This window comes from Phaseolus vulgaris, chromosome 4, assembly GCF_051622355.1.
Source record: "Phaseolus vulgaris cultivar YP4 chromosome 4, ASM5162235v1, whole genome shotgun sequence".
Lineage (NCBI taxonomy): Eukaryota > Viridiplantae > Streptophyta > Magnoliopsida > Fabales > Fabaceae > Phaseolus > Phaseolus vulgaris.
In genome coordinates this window covers 32894744-32915578 of record NC_143501.1, presented here as the reverse complement: position 1 = coordinate 32915578, position 20835 = coordinate 32894744, and the positions used below count along the sequence as shown (strand labels likewise).

The 20835-nt window shown below is 28.4% G+C and overlaps 1 protein-coding gene, 1 long non-coding RNA gene and 1 pseudogene across 2 annotated transcripts; all 3 read left to right on the top strand.

The window, feature by feature from the left end:
* The first annotated feature begins 1381 nt into the window (after positions 1-1381).
* On the top strand, positions 1382-2233 carry LOC150028015 (uncharacterized). The gene is made up of 3 exons (XR_016520715.1): positions 1382-1539; positions 1705-1956; positions 2085-2233. It is a non-coding gene; the product is annotated as an uncharacterized LOC150028015 (long non-coding RNA).
* Positions 2234-5211: 2978 nt separating this feature from the next.
* On the top strand, positions 5212-7818 carry LOC150028014 (replication protein A 70 kDa DNA-binding subunit E-like). The gene is made up of 12 exons (XM_090301005.1): positions 5212-5370; positions 5464-5644; positions 5799-5895; positions 5968-6089; positions 6172-6175; positions 6328-6460; positions 6536-6690; positions 6874-6994; positions 7078-7257; positions 7359-7436; positions 7512-7676; positions 7777-7818. The coding sequence occupies exons 1-12, from the start codon at positions 5212-5214 to the stop codon at positions 7816-7818; spliced, it is 1437 nt and encodes a 478-aa protein (XP_090157131.1).
* Positions 7819-9292: 1474 nt separating this feature from the next.
* LOC150028013 (uncharacterized) lies at positions 9293-20724 on the top strand (annotated as a pseudogene).
* The last annotated feature ends 111 nt before the right edge of the window (positions 20725-20835 follow it).

The window sequence follows — 20835 nt, the reverse complement described above, 5'->3', positions numbered from 1 at the left end:
AATTCAAAATAGTTTCCAATTTAGCAGGCTAAACACGTGTATCAATACCTACCCTTTTGGGAGAAAAGTTCTATTCATATGCCTATTCTTCAAAAATGTTCAAAATATAGCATTAATTACAAAAGATTAAAAATAATAGTAAATCCTTCCTTGTCTTTACCGATTCTTTAATAAGAGAGAAAAATAGTATAGGCAATCTTAGATTTTAGCACAAAGATATAAAGAGCATATTAGAAATCTGAAATTAATCTATAAATATAACAAATAGAAGGCACTTCCAGGGTAAGTTTTAAAAAAAAATCAAAAAGAAAAAAATTCAAATTTTAACTAAAAATAGCAAGCTGAAACTCATTCTGGGAGTGACAAGTGGCACTCTATATGACTTACACGTGTACAAAATCCCATTTCTTTAAATACTATCTTTCTTTATATACACTTTCAGCCTTTCTCTCTCCTATTACTCAACTTCTCCGATCTCTCTTCGTTTTCCCTTGCATTTGGTTTCTTCTTCTCTGGGTTTCCTTTATAGTTCTTCATTTCTGGGTTCTTCATGTCATTTCAGCCTTCTCCTTCTCCAGGTGACTATTTCTTCCGTTATGTGTATTCTGTTCATCTCATTTACGATTTCTTTGTTTCACCGCATAAATATGAAAACTTCTTTTGTTTTTCTTATCAAAGTTTCGTTCTTTTCATGTTTCTGATGAATTTTTTTCTTCTTTGGATTTCCTGCACCGATCTTCTCTGGGTTTCCTGCGGTTCTCTCCTATTTCTCCAGGTTAATATTTCTTCTTTTTTGGTTTTTCTTATCAAAGTTTCGTTCTTTTCATGTTTCTACCGTTTATTTGCCTCTTTGTTGTTCACATGGTTGATTCTGTGTTTTCTCATTTACAATTTCTTTGTTACACAGCATAAAAATGAAATATTTTTTGGTTTTTCTTATCAAATTACATGTTTCTGATGATTTTTCTTCTTCTTTGGGTTTCCTGCACCGATCTTCTCTGGGTTTCCTGCGGTTCTCTCCTATTTCTCCAAGTTATTATTTCTTCTTTTTGGGTTTTTCTTATCAAAGTTTCGTTCTTTTCATGTTTCTACCGTTTATTTGCCTCTTTGTTTTTCACATGGTTGATTCTGTGTTTTTTCATTTACGATTTCTTTGTTCCACAGCATAAAAATGAAATATTTTTTGGTTTTTCTTATCAGAGTTTCGTTTTTTTCATGTTTCTACCGTTTATTTGTTTCTTTGTTGTTCACATGGTTGATTCTGTGTTTTTTTGTTACTTTTGACAGCATCAAAATGATATTCATCTACATTTCAGTTTTTGCCCCAACCGGTAGTGGAAGTGGAATGGATTTTCAAGCACCAAGGTGAGATCTTTTCCTTCCTCGGTTTGTCTGTCATCATTTTTTTTTTCCATTTTTCACTTTGCTGTTGATTTAATCTTTTCTGGAGTTTTTCCATCTACATTTCAGTTTCTGCACCAACCCGTAGTGGAAGTCGAATGGGATTTTCGTTCATATCAACCATGTTTAAGCACCAAGGTGGATTTTGTTCATCTCATTTACGATTTCTTTGTTCCACCGCATAAAAATGAAATCTTTTTTTGTTTTTCTTATCAAATTTTCGTTCTTTTCATGTTTCGACCGTTTATTTGTTTCTTTGTTGTTCACATGGTTGATTTTGTGTTTTTTTGTTACTTTTGACAGCATCAAAATGATATTCATCTACATTTCAGTTTCTGCAGCAACCGGTAGTGGAAGTTGAATGGATTTTCAAGCACCAAGGTGAGATCTTTTCCTTCCTCTGTTTGTATGTCCTCATTTTTTTTTCCATTTTTCACTTTGCTGTTGATTTAATCTTTTCTGGAGTTTTTTCATCTACATTTCAGTTTCTGCAGCAACCGGTAGTGGAAGTGGAATTGGATTTTCGTTCATATCCATCTTTTTTTCAGCATCAAGGTGAAATCTTTTCCTTCCTTGGTTCTCATTGTTGTTTTTATTGTTTATTTTTTTTGCTGATAAAATCTTTAATGGTGTTTTTTTGTTTTTATTTCATAAATCTCATACATGTGTTTATTTTCTTTTAGGATCTTTATCATAAGGCCAAAAAAGCTTCTGTTAAATTTGGTTGTGGATGGAGGAAATTTTGTCAGATACATGCACTGTGTGAAGACCACAAATTGATCTTTGAAAGTGGACTAACCCCAATTCATATGATGGTGTTGTTAGTGCTTCAAAATTCAATACTGTATTCAGAATTTATTTTTCCAAGGACAATGTTCTTATTATATAGATTCAAATACTATTATAGATAGATGTAATTTCCAAATTGTTGTAATGTCAAGTATAGAAAATTAATTCTTTACTTTATTTTGGTTATCAATTTTGTTTTAAATTTTTATTCGCATTAATGTACTCTTCAGACAAACTTTAACCTTAAGATTATTTTCATTATATTATTCTTCAAAATTCAAATTCAAATTCAAATTCGAAATTCAAATTCAAATCTATAAATACATTTAAAAGTCCAAGATCATTAATTACCTTTTTGATTCATATCTTCTTCTGAATCATATCTTCTTTTTCTGACTTATTTTGCTGTTGCCGCGCACTTTTTTCGAATTCCAAGATTATTATTATTATTATTATTATTATTATTATTATTATTATTATTATTATTATTATTATTATTATTAATTTGAAAATATTTAATTTTTGATATTTTCAAATTGTTTAATTCCAAGATCATTAATTACCTTTTTGATTCATATATTCTTTTTCTGACTTCCCACTTATTTTCAAATTTTACAATTTCAAAGATCATTAATTACCTCTCTGATTCATATCTTTTTTTTTTCTGACTTCTCTGCTTCTGCACAATTATTTTCGAATTCCAAGATTATTATTATTATTATTATTATTATTATTATTATTATTATTAATCTGCAAATATTTAATTTTTGATATTTTCAAATTGTTTAATTCCAAGATCATTAATTACCTTTTTGATTCATATATTCTTTTTCTGACTTCCCACTTATTTTCAAATTTTACAATTCCAAAGATCATTAATTACCTCTCTGATTCATATCTTTTTTTTTTTCTGACTTCTCTGCTTCTGCACAATTATTTTCAATTCCCAGATTATTAATTACCTTTTTATTCATATATTCTTTTTCTGACTTCTCTGCTTCTGCCCCGCTTATTTCCAATTCCCAAATATCTATAGATTCATATTTTCAAATTTTACAATTCCAAGATCATTAATTACCTTTCTGATTCAAATCTTCTTTTTCTGACTTATCTGCTTTTGCACACTTATTTTCAATTCCCAGATTATTATTATTAATAATCTTCAAAAATTTAATTATTCAAATTTTCAAATTTTACAATTCCAAAGATCATTAATTACCTCTCTGATTCATATCTTCTTTTTCTGACTTCTCTGCTTTTGCACACTTATTTTCAATTCCCAGATTATTATTATTAATAATCTTCAAAAATTTAATTATTCAAATTTTCAAATTTTACAATTCCAAAGATCATTAATTACCTCTCTGATTCATATCTTCTTTTTCTGACTTCTCTACTTCTGCAAACTTATTTCCAATTTCCAGATTATTATTATTATTATTATTATTTTTCAAATATTTAATTTTTCATATTTTCAAATTTTACAATTCCAAGATCATTAATTACTTTTTTATTTGTATCTTCTTTTTCTGACTTCTTCTGCACACTTATAATTCCAAGATTATTATTATTACTAATAAACTTCAAATATTTAATTTTTCAGACTTTCACATTTTTTATTATTTTCCGATTATTTCAAATTTTTAAATTTTAACAAATACCATTAGGATTTAAAATTTATAAATATCAAATACCATTAAATACATGAAGTTTTCAATCATTTAGATTTTTCAACTCATGATTGTGGTTTTCCTGTACTCCTTTGATTGTTATTTCAGCTCCATGTGAAGTTAATTTATTTTTGTTTGGGTTTGTTTTCTTAATAGTCAAGGTAGGATCACAGGTTTGTGGTTAACAATGAGGCCGAAAGGGAATAAAGGTTTCATCTTTTGTCTTTTTTCAGAGAAAGTGTTAAGAAAGTTTGTATTATAGATAGATTCAAGTCAAACATATCCCATTTGGTTCAAAACTTTTCTAAACTTTTAAGATATGACACAGCAAGTATACTCTCACCGAGCTGCATGAAACCATACTTTCAGTAAACTTAGATATGATTTTAAACCTTTACCCGCGTGCGTTGTATTGGTTTTTTTGTTTCTATTACCTTCTTGGCTTAAGTCATTAATGTTGTTCTGTGCTCTTTGTATCCAACCTTTTCTCTTCTTTGATTTCCTTTCCTTTTTCATGAATCTGTCAACCCCACAGCTACTTTCAGAGGTTTGGGTCTTCATTTTCCTGTTTTGCTAAGTAAGTATTAAAAAGTTTTCATTTTTTCAAATATCATTTTGCAGAGATCTGATTTGGTTCTTTTGTTTTTATTACCTGATTATGTTAAGTCATTATCTCACTTTTTCTCCTCTTTCAGTTGTTTACGGTTTCAGTAATCTGTCAACGGCACCGCTACTTTTATAGGTTTGTTTCTTGATTTTCATGTTTTCAAATTGATTCCCCAGTATATCAAGCACCAAGGAAAGATTTTTTCCTTCTTTCGTCCGCATGCAAAAGCAAGAGTCTATGGTTATATGAAATTGGTAAGATTTCTCTGTTAGGGTTTCCACTTTCTGTCTATCTGTGTATTATTTCAGAAATTTCAAAGTAAGGGTTTTTTTTGTGCTAAACAAGAATCCTCTTTTTCAAATCTCCTTTGAAAACGTACCTAAAATTCCTTTTCTTTGCAAAGTAGGGTTTTCCGATCATGCTAGCAATTTCAAAAATTGTGTACTTTCAACCTTACTTTTCAAATTCAAACCACAATTTCATTAATCGCAATCCTTGAAGTTGAAATGTTTGCCCTTTTTACAGTTTCGATTTTTTATAGGCTTAATCTCTTCTGTATGAAACCTGACATGCTTAACTTTGTTTTTGTCATTCATTGAAATTGTAAATTTGTTTTTTTGATATTTTTGAAAATAATTCCTTACCACCTCCTCAGTATATATAGATACGTATATGGGTATGTTTTTTGTTTCACATTGACCATTGCATTCTACATTTTCCTTTTACTCAAAGGTTACCCTTACAATGTCTGTGTCAAGACAAAATACAAATTGTGTGAAAGTTGTTAATCCACAAAGTGAAAATTGGATCCTGATAGCAAGGGTTATACGTTTGTGGTTTGTTTCTGATTTCAAGAAAACAAAGTTTCCATTCTCCATGGAAATGGTCATACAAGACAAAGATGTAAACTATTTTATCATTTTCTTTCATATTTTTTTTATTACAGTTTAATGTCATTTTTATTAATCATGCTTAATGTTTGTTGCTATCTTTCAGGGTGATAGCATTCATGTTTCCGTTAGAAGAACTCTAATTTATAAATTTCAAAATGATATTTTTGAGGATAAAGTTTATTCCTTCAATTTCTTTAGTGTGTCTACTAATTCAGGATCTTATCGCACTACCTGTCACCAATACAAAATCAATTTTCAGTTTGGAACCAAAGTAAGCTCTATTGGTAATGATCTGGTCTCATGTCCAAAACCTCATTACACACCAATTTCTGTGTTAAAGGCGCCTGGATTTGATACGGACTACTTAGTCAATTAGTAATATTCTTTTACTTCAACAGATTTCTTTGAACATGTTTTTAACTGAATATGTTTTTACAGATGTTATTGGAATATTAACTGGTGTGGGAACTGAAAGAGAGCTGAATAGACCAGGGTCAACAACTAAGTTAAATGCCATTTCTATTGAAGCTGATGGGTAAGCTAATATTTTGTACCATAACTAATCCAAAATATTTGTTCTTACAATTGTAATTTTAATTTACAACAGCTACCGCATTGAGTGTACTTTATTTGGTAACTATGTTGATGAGCTCAATGCATTTCTGTCATCTGGAGAGCTGGAAAATATTGTCATCAGTGTGCATTTTGCTAAAGTCAAAATTTTCCAGGGTATGTCAAGTGTTGAATTTATAATTTATTTATATTTTTTATTTTATTATTTTATTTACATTATATTTTAATTTTAATGTAGCAAGGTTTTTATACAAAATTGCTTGGAATGTACGAAAATAATATATAATGATAAGTCCAAAGATGCAACCGAACTTAAGAAAAGGTTAGTTTAATATATTATTTTTCGATAATTAAAATGTATGAACCTTTCTAACTACAACTTTTACATCTGTAGGATGATTGAAAGTACGGATTCTCCTACACAGGGACTCAGTCAATTGTGTGACTCTGGAAAACAAAATGTTGAGGATGAATTCATCACTTTCATTCATAGAAATACTATTCAAGGCCTGAAAGATTGCAAAGAGGTATTACTAATGTTTTTTAACAGTTTATTGAAATCGATTATTAATATTTGAAGATCATTTTTTTTCTTTTTACAGGAAAGCACTTTTGTTATCTTAGCTACAATAAAACATATTGTGGCTGATGACGATTGGTGGTACACAACTTGCTTATACGGCAAAGCTGTTTACCCTGATTCCAAAATGTTTTTTTGTGAGAAATGTAACAAACATGTTATCAAAGTCCAACAGAGGTAGTGTTTGTACTTGCATGAATTTATTTTTAATTACATATTTCTTAATACTTATTACTTATTATATTATTATATTAATTATTTTTACTTATTTTAATTAATAATTTGTTAATAATTAACTATTATTTATTTTCGTTAAATTATAGATATAATTTGTAAACCTTTATGTATTTTATATTTCAGGTATAAGCTGAAGCTGCGAGTGATTGATGAAACGGATTCTACGACTTTCGTTCTATTTGACAGGGATGCCACTACACTGATTAATAAATCTTGCGCCGAATTATTTGAAAGTCACGATAAGGTAAATTATCGAACCATGCATTTGTTTATTTATGCATATAAGAAAATGTTATTATATTAATTGATATTTTTTTTAATATTTAGAACGGTGATTCTGGTGTACTACCAAAAGACTTTGATCTTTTGATTGACAAAGCTGTGTTGTTTAAAGTTGGTTGTGTTAAAGATCAATCTCTTAGGTTTGATCAATCATTTCGTGTCAAAAAAGTTTGTATTGATGATAGTACTATACAAAGGTTTTGTGAAGGTCGTGTTGAAAATGTGGTATGTTTCCTAATTTGAGTGTATTCTTACTTACATTTTACCCTTAAATTGGTTATTTATACTGTTTTTGCTTAATTTAATTTACTTATCAATTTGTGAAGGAACTTCATTTTCAGAAGAAAAGACTGTGTACTATTAAAGATGTCCAACAGGATGAGTCTTCTGTACCACTTTCTCAGGTAATTATCATTTAAAGTATTAACTTAAAAAAGTGAATAATTTACTCTTACTAATATGTTTTGCTATCATCGCAGGATTTATTTAATAAATTCTCCACCGAAGCTGCTGAATTGCAATCTAAAACTATTGATTTAGGCAGCGATAGTGTGTTAGGTACTGCTACTGAATTTGTTGCTCCACGGGTTACAAGAGATTTTGCTTCACCTGCTCACACACCTGATGATGATATCCCGCTTAGGGTATTAAGGAAAAATATCAAGATCGAAAAGGGAGTACTATAATTTCATACTATTTCTCTAACGTTTTGTAACTTGAATGATCTATTTTCATGTATTGTAGGCTTTCTTTAATTTCTATGTAGAACATGTTATGATGTATTAGTACAATTCTATTTTTAAATCTCTTTATGTAATATTGTTAGTTTCATATGTTGACATTATCTTTGAGGTACGTACTGATTTTATAGTTCATTTTGAAGTTGTTATATTTTTGTTTTTTTTTTTCAATTTTATGTCTACATTTTAATTTATTTAATGAGTTTGTTTTTGTGTAATTCATATTATTGCATACTTTTTGTAACTCTATTTTTTAACAATGGTTCTTTCGTTAAATATCAGAATCGTAATGGTAAGTGCCTCAACTTTTACTTTTTCTTTAGTTCATAAATTTATATAGAATTATATAATATTTTAATAATTATAATTTGTGTTTTTTTTGTGAAGGTTATTGAAATATTGTTTTCCTTTCCCAGGGAATTTTTTCCTTTATTACAGGTATTGTTTTCCTTTATTAGAGTTATTCTTTTTTCGTCAATTCATTTTTTATACATAATATCTTAGTATGTGATAAAAAATAAATCTTTGTGTAATGATATGTTTGTCCTTACGAGAAAGATTTTTTTTCAAAAAAAATTCCCCTTACACTCAACCTCTAAGGATTCAAACGGATATAGAGGATAACATTAACTACGTGTCAGAGCAATTAATGCATCACTTCATTTTTTAATTTTTATTTTTGCATAAACTGTCTCTTCTATATCTTTTACACTTTTTTCAAAGTATTCATTTCATCTTCCAAGACTAATTTATTAAAAATTATGGATAGAAGTAATAATTACAGAAGTTAAAAATATTATATTTAAAATTCAATATGAAATTATATTTTCAATTTTAAATTTTAATTACAGGTATGTTATTTAATGTTAGACGTTAGGGTTTAAGTATTTAATTTAAATATATGTATATATGTATATATATATATAATATGATATATTAATAATAATATATAACATATATAATATATTATTTAATATGTTTAATATATTTTATATTATATTTATTTTATACTTATGTATATATTTATTTATTATTTATTTATTTATTTAGATATAATACAGTTTTATGTTCACTATTTTAATTTATTATTATATAATGCTAATTAATTATTAATTATACGTGTCATTAATATTCATTTTATTTATCTATTGAAATAGTTGTATTTTTATTAATTTTTTATTTTGTTAACCCGTATTTATCTATTGTATTTTTTATTTTGTTAATTTTTTATTTTTATTTTATTAATTTTATTTAATATTATTTCATTATTAATTATGAATATTTTTTCTTAATTTATTTTACTATCATTATTGGATTTTAATTGTTTTTTTAATTATTTAATTTAGTAACTGAAAAGACATGTTGCTTCCGAGGAAATTTAGCGTAGATTTGTGACTGAAAAGGTATGATTGCTATATATAAGTAACGTAGGGCTTTCTATTACTCACAAACCTATTGCTATTAGTCTTTTATACTTCTTCCCTACTTCCATTATCTTCATCTTTCTTTTTCTCATTGTCATGGCTGTCATTCCTGAAAAGATCGTAAAACTTTGCGGGAAAGGTTTATTTACAACAGTTAACATTCGTGGGGAGGTATGTTTTTGGTTCTGAAATTCCTTACTTTTCATAGTTTTTTCAGTTCTTTGAGTATTTTTATGGTTTTAAAATGGATAGAATGGACACGTGGATCGTGCATTCGCCATCGAGTTTGAAAATGAACTGGAGGAGGAATGGACCCTCAGCGACAGTCAAGGCAATATTCATATAGTATATTTTAACAAAGATATACTTTGTCCCCAAATTGTGTATGGATGGTCCCGTCTGAGTGATTTTTATGGGTTTAAAGGTGACCACAATATATTGTTTCGTTACGTGGGTAATAACTCCTTCCATATAACTGTTTTTATGGGGGAGTTATGTGAAATGATTTTGACAAAATTTCTGAAGGAAGTTGAAGGGAGGTTGCCGCTCAACAATGGCTCCTTTATACATTTTGGCTTAAAGTTGAGTTCAAAACAGGTCTTTGGAGGATATGTGGTAAGTTTACCATCCTTTCTTTTTAAATGGATATTAATATATTCTATTTCTTTTATTAACTAATTATTAACTAATATTTTCTTTATTGTTTAAGGATCTGCCTTCTCCTTTTTCTGAATATATTCGTAGAGGGAAGTTCAAGAAGGTTAATCTACATGGATGGCTACAAGCTGTTGAATGCACCATTTTCAAGTCCAGGTTTCCTTCCAGAAGCGTTACACTCTGTAGCGGGTGGAAACAATTTTGTCGTCTTCATTCTATTCGTGAAGATGACAAAATTATATTTGAATGTAACAAGAAGCCCTCTTCTGATATCAGGGTTCTACTACTGAAGACGTGTCACTACAAAAGACTTAGTGCTTAGGATAATCAGTTATTGTTTTGAACTATATTAGTTTGTTTAAGTTAATTTATTTTTGCAAGTATTGCTTCTTTTTGTTGGGAAGTATCCAGTTTCCACTTTGAGGAAACAAGAACAATTTATTTTGTTTACTCTTTATTTTTATTTCATTGTGGTTCTGTTTAATTAGCTCATCTTATTTCTTTGTATTTATTGTTTAGTGTTTCTTTCTTTTCAATATGTATATATATATATATATGTTTTTAATTTTTCATTTCTTATCTGGCATATTAATAATGCGTTGGCATTTCTAAATATGCTCAATGCTATAAGAATTGTCAGTATATTAAAAAAATCATAAGCCTGTTTTAGATTTTGGAATGCATGCATATTAATTGGATTTTCTATACAATGTTTATGTTTATATTTTTTATTATTAATTATTAGTTTATTAGTTATTGTTGTATTAACTATTTTTTTTATCTCGAAACCTTTTGATGTACATTTGTTTGTTTTTCTGTATTATTTTTCTAATTTTTTAAAATTTTTATGAATACTATTTCAATTTCAAAATATTTCTTATTTATTTATGGAGGTGACTTCATAGTTCAATATGAATTTGCCTACAATCTGTTTCTATTGGAAGAAACACACATTTTTTTTATTTACAAGGACTTGATTTGATATAATGTAATGAATTATACTTTTACTTGCAATAAATATTTTGGAGTATTTTTTTTTGCAGGTTCAAAATAACGAAGGAAGTTGGTCTTTAATACTTTATTTTTTATGTATATATATCTTATGGGAACATAGTATAAGAAATCATTTTATTTAATTTAAATTAGTTTAAATTGTAATGTATTGTAATTTACAAGTCATTGTAAAATTATGTAATTTTAATGTTAATTTTTGTGTGTATTATATTTAATTTAATTAAATTAAATTTAAACTTCTGAATTTCACTATTTCTATATTTCTATATTTATATATTCCTCACTTTCACAATTTTTATATTTAACCAGACTTATTATAATGTTAAAGTTCAATAAAAAACAGTTAAAATGTTAAATAGCATAAAAATATTATTAAGAAAAATAAAAAAAAATCCGAAGAAAGAAAATATATCTTATTTTAAAATAAAAAAAGTTGTATAAAGTATTATTTAAGAATTCGAGAACTTTCAAGTAATCATTAATTCCACACTGACTACAAATTTCGAAGTTAAATTAAAAATTAAAAATAAAAACAAATTAAAATAAATATAATATTAGTGCAGATTCAAAATAACTTAATAACACAGTTTTCAGTGTAAATCATTAACAAAATGACTGAAGAAGTTTCTGGAAAAGCACATAAAGTTGGTTCTCCTAATATTAGTTCAAACTCATTTGTCCCTTATCATCTTCATCTTCTTCGACATTCATAAGCCAACTGATATCTATTTTTTACATTTTAGAAACAACCTTTGTCTCAACATCTTCTTTTTGTTCATTATATTAGATATCAGATACCAGATCTGCTCTCCATGGTGTACTATGTTTCTGCTTGGTTCTGGGAGATACAACTGAAACGTTGTAGAACGGAAAAGGTAATTAAAGCTTGGATTTTTTTCATTCCGACCATAAATATTAATTAAAGGTGCATGCATTTAAGACATAAAAACTCTTTCTCTTCTTCTTTGATTTCCCAGTATAGAACTTGGTAAAAATAGGCACTGTAGAGGTATCCTTGGAATGGAAAAGGTAATTAAAGTTTGGATCTTTTTTCATCCTAACCCTAAATATTGATTAAAGTTTCCATTTTTAAATGTTTTAAGTTCACAGATTTAAGGTATATACATTTCATAAAAAAAATGTGCTTATAATAATTATTTTAAGTTCTGTTTTAGTGAAATTAGTAAATACAAAATGAGAATATCTGTTTTAGTCACTTTTTTTTGGCGGTATACATATACTACATGTTCTTGCATGTTGTGTATTATTTCAGATATATCCAATGGAAGGATTCCTTTTTTTTGTTAAACAGAAAAGCTGTTCTAGAATGGTGCAACAGAAAGTGAGCTAAAGTTCCTTTTTTTTGCTTAATAGGGTTGTCAGATCAGGGTATATTGATGTACTTTATGTTTCTGTTTTTGGAGGTTGCTTCGTTCTTCTGTGTTTTAAGAGATGATTGTTCCTAGATAAATGTCCGTCCAGATATATTACTATATTTATTATTTACTACATATATTATTATATATACAATCTGATAAATTTATTCCCTGCAGGTTTCCTCTTTCAAAAGTCAACCAACAATTCATTAATGAGAATGCTTAAAGTAGAACGTTGTTCTTTTGCACTGGAATAGGAATTTGTTTTCATATCTTAAAAGTTAAGTTCCCCTTTTTCACAAGAACTTCTACACATGCATTGCATGACCTTTCTTCATCGAACATTGATACTACCTGAATTTTTAAATTTTTTATTGTTCTTACATTTCGAAGTTTGATTGTTTATTATGCAAAATATAGAAAAATTGTGCAAGTGTTATCCCTTTAGAAAGGTAAATTTTTGGTTTAACATTTTTAAGTATTAAATATAATTATTATATAATTATATAAATAGATATGATTATTATATAAAAATATTACACATTTTTTTCAATATTTTAATATTTAATTAATAAATTTATTATGTCAAAGTAATAACATAAAAGGGAGTGCCGTGCGTGACCATATACCGTCAAAATTGGCGCCAAAACAAACAGCCAAAACAAAGCTACTGTGAACAATATATTTTACATACTTACTCCTGAAAACAGTACATACTTTTATGGCTGAAAATATTTGTTCTTACTATAATACTCCCTGAAGTTCAGTCATTCAACTTTCAATAGTTATGGAGAAACTGAAGCAAAATATTAATAGAAGAAATAGCATTGTTAGCCTTTCTCAAACAAATTCTAATGCATCAGGTATAACAACTACAATGTATATTTATATTTTTAAGTGTCATATATACATACATATAGATATAGATATAGATATATATTTCAAAATTATTTTCAGAAAACAATTTCATAGTCTATTATGATCTATATATAATCAACTGTCATGCCAATTTATGGTAAAAATATATAAAAAATAAATGGTATGTTATAGTTCTTAATAGATTTATTGTTTGTTTATGATTTGACCTATTTTTTTAAATGATTTTTATTTTCCAGAGAATCAAAATCCAAACACAACATGCATATCTGAATCCCGCAATGGTAAGCATAAGTTTAAGTATATTGTTTACTTCAAAGTACTCTATGTTATTTATTTATCATTTTCACTGTAATTTTTTTTTTTTTAGTGCTCGCAGCTGATAATGGAAAATATGCCAGAAGAAAAAGAAAAAATATATTGTATGAATTGCGAAGAGAGAATGTCAAAACAACAGGTAGTCAACATAATTAACTTTTTTTTATCATTAATAATACTAAATGTCAAAATTTATCCATGTATTTTTATTTTGAAACAAGTTAATCCAAATGCAATACACTTAACTCATAATTCTATGAACTTAATTTTACTGTTATCTAATTTTTTTATTATATATATTTAACAATTAGGTTCATAAAAGAAGTTAATAATCACTTATGATGTAAGAGTGAATCAACTCTCAACACAATTTATGGTAAAAATATATAAAAAATAGATTGTATGTTATAGTTTTTAACAACTTATTATTTTACATGTGTTTTATTCTCCAGAGAATCAAAATCCAAACACAACATGCATATCTGATTCCAACAATGGTAAGTATAACTTTAAGAATATTCTTTACTTTCAAAGTACTTTATCCTATTTATATATGATTTTCGTTGTATTTTTTTATTTATTTTAGTTCTCGATGCTGATAATGGAAAATATAACAGAAGAAAAAGAAGAAATATATTATATGAACTGCGCAGCAAAAAAGTTAAAACAACAGGTAGTGAAACCTAAATACCTTATTTTTATATATATTTAGATTTAAATTTAGATTTAAAATATAATTAACATTATTTGTCATCCCTTTACCTTATTTATCACCAATTCTGACTTATTGTTGTAGGTGGAAGTACTCCTAACTCATGTGAAGATCTTGGTTCTCCAACATCAGGAATTATGATAACAAATATCCCAGTTTATGAGAACTTTACTCCCAACAATCAATTAATGCATTCAGCAACCAAAGTATTGTCATCAATGAGTACTGTTAGTAATGTAGAATTGCTTCAAGGTAAGTGAAAATGTATTATAAATTTTATTCATTACAATTTAAACTAATACTACATCAATAAACATTTGAATTTTTATATATACTGTTTTTGTGGAATCATTTTTTTTTATATTAATCAGATGTTGCCAAATCTGGAAAGGTAGAACGGGGAAACTTCATTTATGGTCAGCGAGAAAAGGTTGATCCAACAAGAGGTAATAACAATGACATTTTATTTCATTTAACTCTCGCAATATGTCATTCAATGAAATTTGTAATTATATTACTAAAGTCAAATCTTATGCCTAATTTATTTTTTTTTAGGTCAAACTATTGTGAACTCAAGTAAGAAATTTTTGGGTCAAACTTCTCAAAATACAAGCATAAATGATTCTATCTGTGCAAAACTGACTCCTGACAATGAATTCAACACCATGGATTCAATTCCAAAAGTATTATCATCAATGAGTACAGTTAGTAATGAAGAATTTGGGCTTACAGTGCAACTTCATGGTTAGTTCTAATGGATCATTCAACTGTTTTCATTACAATTATAGTATTATTACAAATATACACACAATTTAGATTTATTAAGTATAGTACTAATTTATGTTTTACTATATTTTTTCTAAATCAGCTGAAATCATTAAGTAGTAATAATTATCATATATATATATGGTTGAAACACACTCAAATGCTAAAGTTCTTCAAATCATTTTTCTAAGATTAAGTTTAATGTAAAATAATTTATAAGTTCTTATATACTGATGTTAATTGATTTATCTTATTTGATCACTCATTGAAAGTTTTTGTTGTAGGTCAAAGTACTCTTAAATCAAGTCAGGATTTTGCTTCTCAGACATCTGGAATTACAGGCTCAAATTTCCTTTCTTCTCATCAGCTTACTCCTAAAAATCACTTAAACATGATGAATTCTACTACCAAAGCAATGTCATCAATGCAAACAATTACTCATGGAGACATTACCCTCACTCAACTTCCTCATGGTTAGTTTACGATCAATGATTCGTTATATTTGATTACAATATCTAGCAATGGCACATTATAATTTTATTTCTTTATTTTTTGAAAAAAAAATTCTTTGATTTTGTGCACATTTTGGTAAAGCTGCGAAAGGGTGATCAAGCTAGAGGTAGTAGAAATATAGACTGAATGAAAATTCATTTAATGAAAAACACTTTTTTAACCAAAATCATTGTGTTTTGCAATTAGTAACCCCTAAGAGTCATGTGAACGTGATGGATGCAACTTCTCAATCATTGTCATGTTTACAAACAATTTGTAATACCCCTAAATTTCAAGGTTAGTTCAGGAAACCAATGTAAATGATTTTTCGTTGATCTTTTTTGTCAATTAAATTTCAAAATCATACTCATGTTTTAGTACTAATTAATTGTTGCTTTGGAACATATTTTCTCCAGGTAATTCAGTTGCAGGGAGTTTAGGGTATGTATTTAGTAATACACTAAACTTACATAACAAGTCCGGTACACACAGTGTTGAAATCATTGAATCAGTGACTCAGAGATTGAATTTTGACGAAGATATCCAAAATGAAGAAAATAATGGTACTAAAAATTGTTAATTTATAATTCTTTTTTTTATAATTTTGTAACAACCACTTTCTTTTATTATTTTTTGTTTCAGATGACACCAGACAAGTTTATAGTTCTGAATTATATTCAAAAGCTGAAAATGAAGGTGCATATCTTTAACTATAACTTCTTCACTTCTTCATGAAACTAAATCAATTTATATCAGAAAAGTAATAGATCACCTTTCTTAATTTTCTGAAAATAGCTACGGTTGAATTTGGACAACCTACTATTCAATGTGAATACTGCTTGGGCGAGGTTTGGTATGAAGAAAGATCTCAGAAATCTAAGATTTATGTTAAGGTTGATTTTTCTATTTGTTGTCAAAAGGGAAAAGTACAACTCCCTTTCTTACAAGAACCTCCTAAATTGTTGTTAGATTTATTAAATGGGAAAGATAGTCGAAGTCAACACTATCTACAAAATATTAGAAGTTACAATAGTATGTTTTCATTTACTTCAATTGGAGGGAATATTCACTCTTCGATAAATGATGGATCTGGCCCTCCTCAATTTATTCTGCATGGACAAAACTATCATAGGATTGGAAGCTTGCTCCCCAATAGTGGATCATCTCCTAAGTTTGCACAACTTTACATATATGACACTCAAAATGAAGTGTCAAATAGATTATCTCACTTTGGGTATGTGTTATTTTTAGTTACTTTAATGACTTACTTTCTATTTACTGGATTAATTCAAAGATCATTTATAATGATATATTTTTAAAAATTGCATGTAGGTCAAAAGTGAAAAATGTGAAGTTTGACAAATCCTTGATTGAAGATCTTACCAAGATGATTGATGACAACAATGTTTTGGCAAAAACTTTTAGAAGAGTAAGAGAATTTCTACATGATGATGTAAATTCAGATTTTGCATTGAGGTTATTTAGACACCGATGCAAAGATCCAAGAGTGTACAATACCCCTACAACAGATGAGATAGCTGCATTAATTGTGGGTGATATGAGCAACATGGAAGTAGGGCGAGATATCATAGTGAAAAAATATTCAGGACAAATGTATAGACTCCATGAAACACATACAGCCTTTATTCCATTACAATATCCATTAATATTCCCCTTTGGAGAGGATGGGTATCAAGAACAGATTCCAATACGGAATTCTGGAAATAACAGCAGAGAACGTAAGAGAAGTCGTATTTCATTAAGGGAATTTATTGCATTTAGAATTCAAGAAAGAAATGTGGAGTTTGGGAATATAGTCCATTCACGTCGATTGTTTCAACAATTTTTGGTTGATGCATATACAATGGTTGAAGCTCAAAGATTGTCTTTTATAAGGCTAAACCAAAAAACAATCCGTTGTGATATTTTGCAAGGCATACAAGAAGCAATGAATCGAGGAGAAACAAATTCTTCTGCAATTGGAAAGCGGATAGTTTTACCTTCATCTTTTACAGGAGGAATGAGATATATGTTCAACAATTGCCAAGATGCTATGGCCATTTGCAAAACATTTGGATATCCGGATTTATTTATCACTATTACCTGCAACGTAAATTGGTAAGAAATACGTGACTTTGTTACCTCAAAAGGATTAACTGCTGCTGATAGGCCAGACATTGTTTGTAGAGTTTTCAAGATGAAATTAGATCAAATGATGATTGACTTAAAAAAAAATGACTATTTTGGCAAAGTTAATGCAGGTAATCCACATTAACCCGTATTTAACAGTTTGTTTGCTATATTATTATGTATTACATTTTGAAGATTTTTTTTCATATTCTTTCAGGTATGTACACTGTGGAATTTCAAAAAGGGGGTTTACCTCATGCCCACATACTACTGTGGTTGGATGGAGAGAATAAGTTAAGAAATCCAACAGATATTGATGGAGTCATTTCTGCAGAATTACCCGATGCATTTTTATATCCTAAATTGTCAAAGGCAGTGACAACCTACATGATACATGGCCCTTGCGGGGTAAGTCGAATAAGTTCACCTTGCATGATTAATGGTAGATGTTCAAAATTTTACCCAAAGAAATTTAAACTGTTGACTACTATTGATGAGGATGGATATGCATGTTATAAACGTCAAGATAATGGAACATTCATTCTTAAAAATGGAATTAAGTTGGACAATAGAAATGTTGTGCCATATAGCCTTTGCTATTACTGAGGTATCAAGCCCATGTTAACACAAAATATTGCAACAAATCAAATTCAATCAAGTATTTGTTTAAATATGTGAACAAGGGTCCAGATAGAGCCAATTTGAAAATTACTACTGCTGATAAAGACTTTACAGAGACCCCAGTTATTGATGAAATTAAACAGTATTATGATTGTAGATACATATCTCCATGTGAAGCTGTGTGGAGAATATTTGCCTTTGATATCCATCATAGATGGCCTCCAGTTCAACGATTAACTTTTCATCTATTGTACGAGCAACCAATTGTTTTTAAAGACAATGAAGACATTGATGAAATATTGAACATCAATCAACATAAAACAATAATGTTTTTAGCTTGGTTTGAAGCTAATAAAATTTATCCACTGGGAAAAAATTTGACTTACTGTGAATACCCTAGATATTTTGTTTGGATGGCAGACAAAAGAGAGTGGAAGCTAAGAAAAAATGGTGTTAGTATTGGAAGGTTAACATATATTCCTGCAGGGTTAGGGGAATTATATTATCTGAGGTTATTGTTGAATTATCAAAAGGGTTGCTGTAGCTATGATAATATCAAAACTGTTAATGGTTTCATTCACAAAACATATAAAGAGGCATGCTATGCAATGGGGCTATTGGCAGATGATAAAGAGTTTATTGATGCAATTATAGAGTGCAGTGTCCTTGCTTCAGGAAATCAGTTGAGAAGACTCTTTGTTACCCTTTTAATGATGAATACTATGTGTAGACTAGATGAAGTGTGGAACAAAACATGGAAGTTGTTATCAGATGATATTTTATACCAAAAAAGAAAGGAGTTTGTCCTACCAGGTATAATTTTATTATTTCATTTGAAATTTATAATTTATAATTTTATAATTTTATAATTGCTATATGACATATAATATATAATTTCTTTCCTAGGTCTTAGAATTGAAGATGCTCAAATTCAAAACCTTTGTCTTCTATAAGTAGAAGAGTTATTAATTTCAAATGGTAAGTGTTTGAAAGATTTTCCAAGTCTGCCAGAACCTATTCATTCTGATTCCTTTATTTATCAAAATAGATTCATTATTGATGAATTGAATTATGACAAAATAGAAATGTCTGAAATGCATTGTTCTCTTTTTCAAACTCTTACTCCTGAGCAAGTGGAAGTTTATGAGAATATAATGACAGCAGTCCTGTCAGACCTTGGTGGTTTTTTTTTCTTATATGGTTATGGGGGAACTGGAAAAACTTTCATGTGGAAAACTTTGTCCACTGGTCTTAGATCAAAAGGGTTTATTGCTTTAAATGTAGCTTCTAGCGGTATAGCTTCTTTGTTACTTCCAGGAGGAAAAACAGCTCATTCTACCTTTTGCATTCCTTTTGTAATAAATGAAGAGTCAACATGCAATATTCCTCAAGGAAGTCTTATGGCCAAATTGTTGATCAAAACGAAATTAATTATATGGGATGAAGCCCCAATGATTAATAGGTTATGTTTTGAAGCCCTAGATAGAACTTTAAGGGGTGTCATGAGAGCTGTAAGTGAAGAAAATGCTCTTAAACCTTTTGGTGGTAAAGTAATTTTATTGGGAGGAGACTTTCGTCAGATATTACCTGTTGTAAAAAATGGATCAAAGTATGACATTGTGAAGGCAACAGTAAATTACTCTAACTTATGGAAACATTGCAAAATCTTAAAACATACAGAGAATATGAGATTAAAGAGTGATACATCAATTCAAAGTAAAACAGAAATAAAAGAGTTTGTTGATTGGATACTTCACATTGGAGATGGAGATATGGAGTTAAATGAGTTGGGACAAGGAATGATTGAAATACCGGAAGAGAATTTAATTTTAGATGTTGAACAACCTTTACTATAGTTGGTTGAGTTTGTTTATCCCTCCTACATAAACAATGTGACATCTGATGATTCTTTTGATGATGGTGCAATATTATGTCCAACAAAAGAATGTGTGGATCAAGTGAATGAATTCATTTTATCATTAATACCAGGATCTGAAGTTACTTATTTAAGTTCAGACAGTCCTTGCAAATGTGAAGAACAAGAAAATGCTCAAGCTAAGTGGTTTACAACTGACTTTTTAAATGAGATCAAATGCTCTGGAATTCCCAATCATTGTGTTAAATTAAAAGTCGGAGTTCCAATAATGCTTCTAAGAAATATTGATCAAGCCAATGGACTTTGCAATGGAACAAGATTACATGTAACTCACTTGAGGAAAAATGTTATTGGTGCCAAAGTTATTACTAGGAAAAATATAGGTGATCAAATATTTATTCCGAGAATGAACTTGACTCCTTCGAAAACAGGTTTGCCATTTATGTTTCAAAGAAGGCAATTTTCAATATCTTTGTGTTTTGCCATGACAATAAATAAAAGTCAAGGTCAAACTCTGAATAAAGTTGGTCTATATCTATCCCGTCCAGTCTTTACACACAGACAATTATATGTTGCTCTTTCAAGAGTAAAATCTAAGAAAGGGTTGAAGATATTGATTTTGGATGATAATGGTATTCCCACAAATTTCACTACTAACGTGGTTTACAAAGAAATATTCGAAAATGTTTGAAGTATTAACTTACAGCGTTACATATGAGGTATGAAATTTCTTTAATTATTTGAAATATATTTTTATTTATCATATTTTTTTGTAATATATGAACAACAATTTAAGAACTGA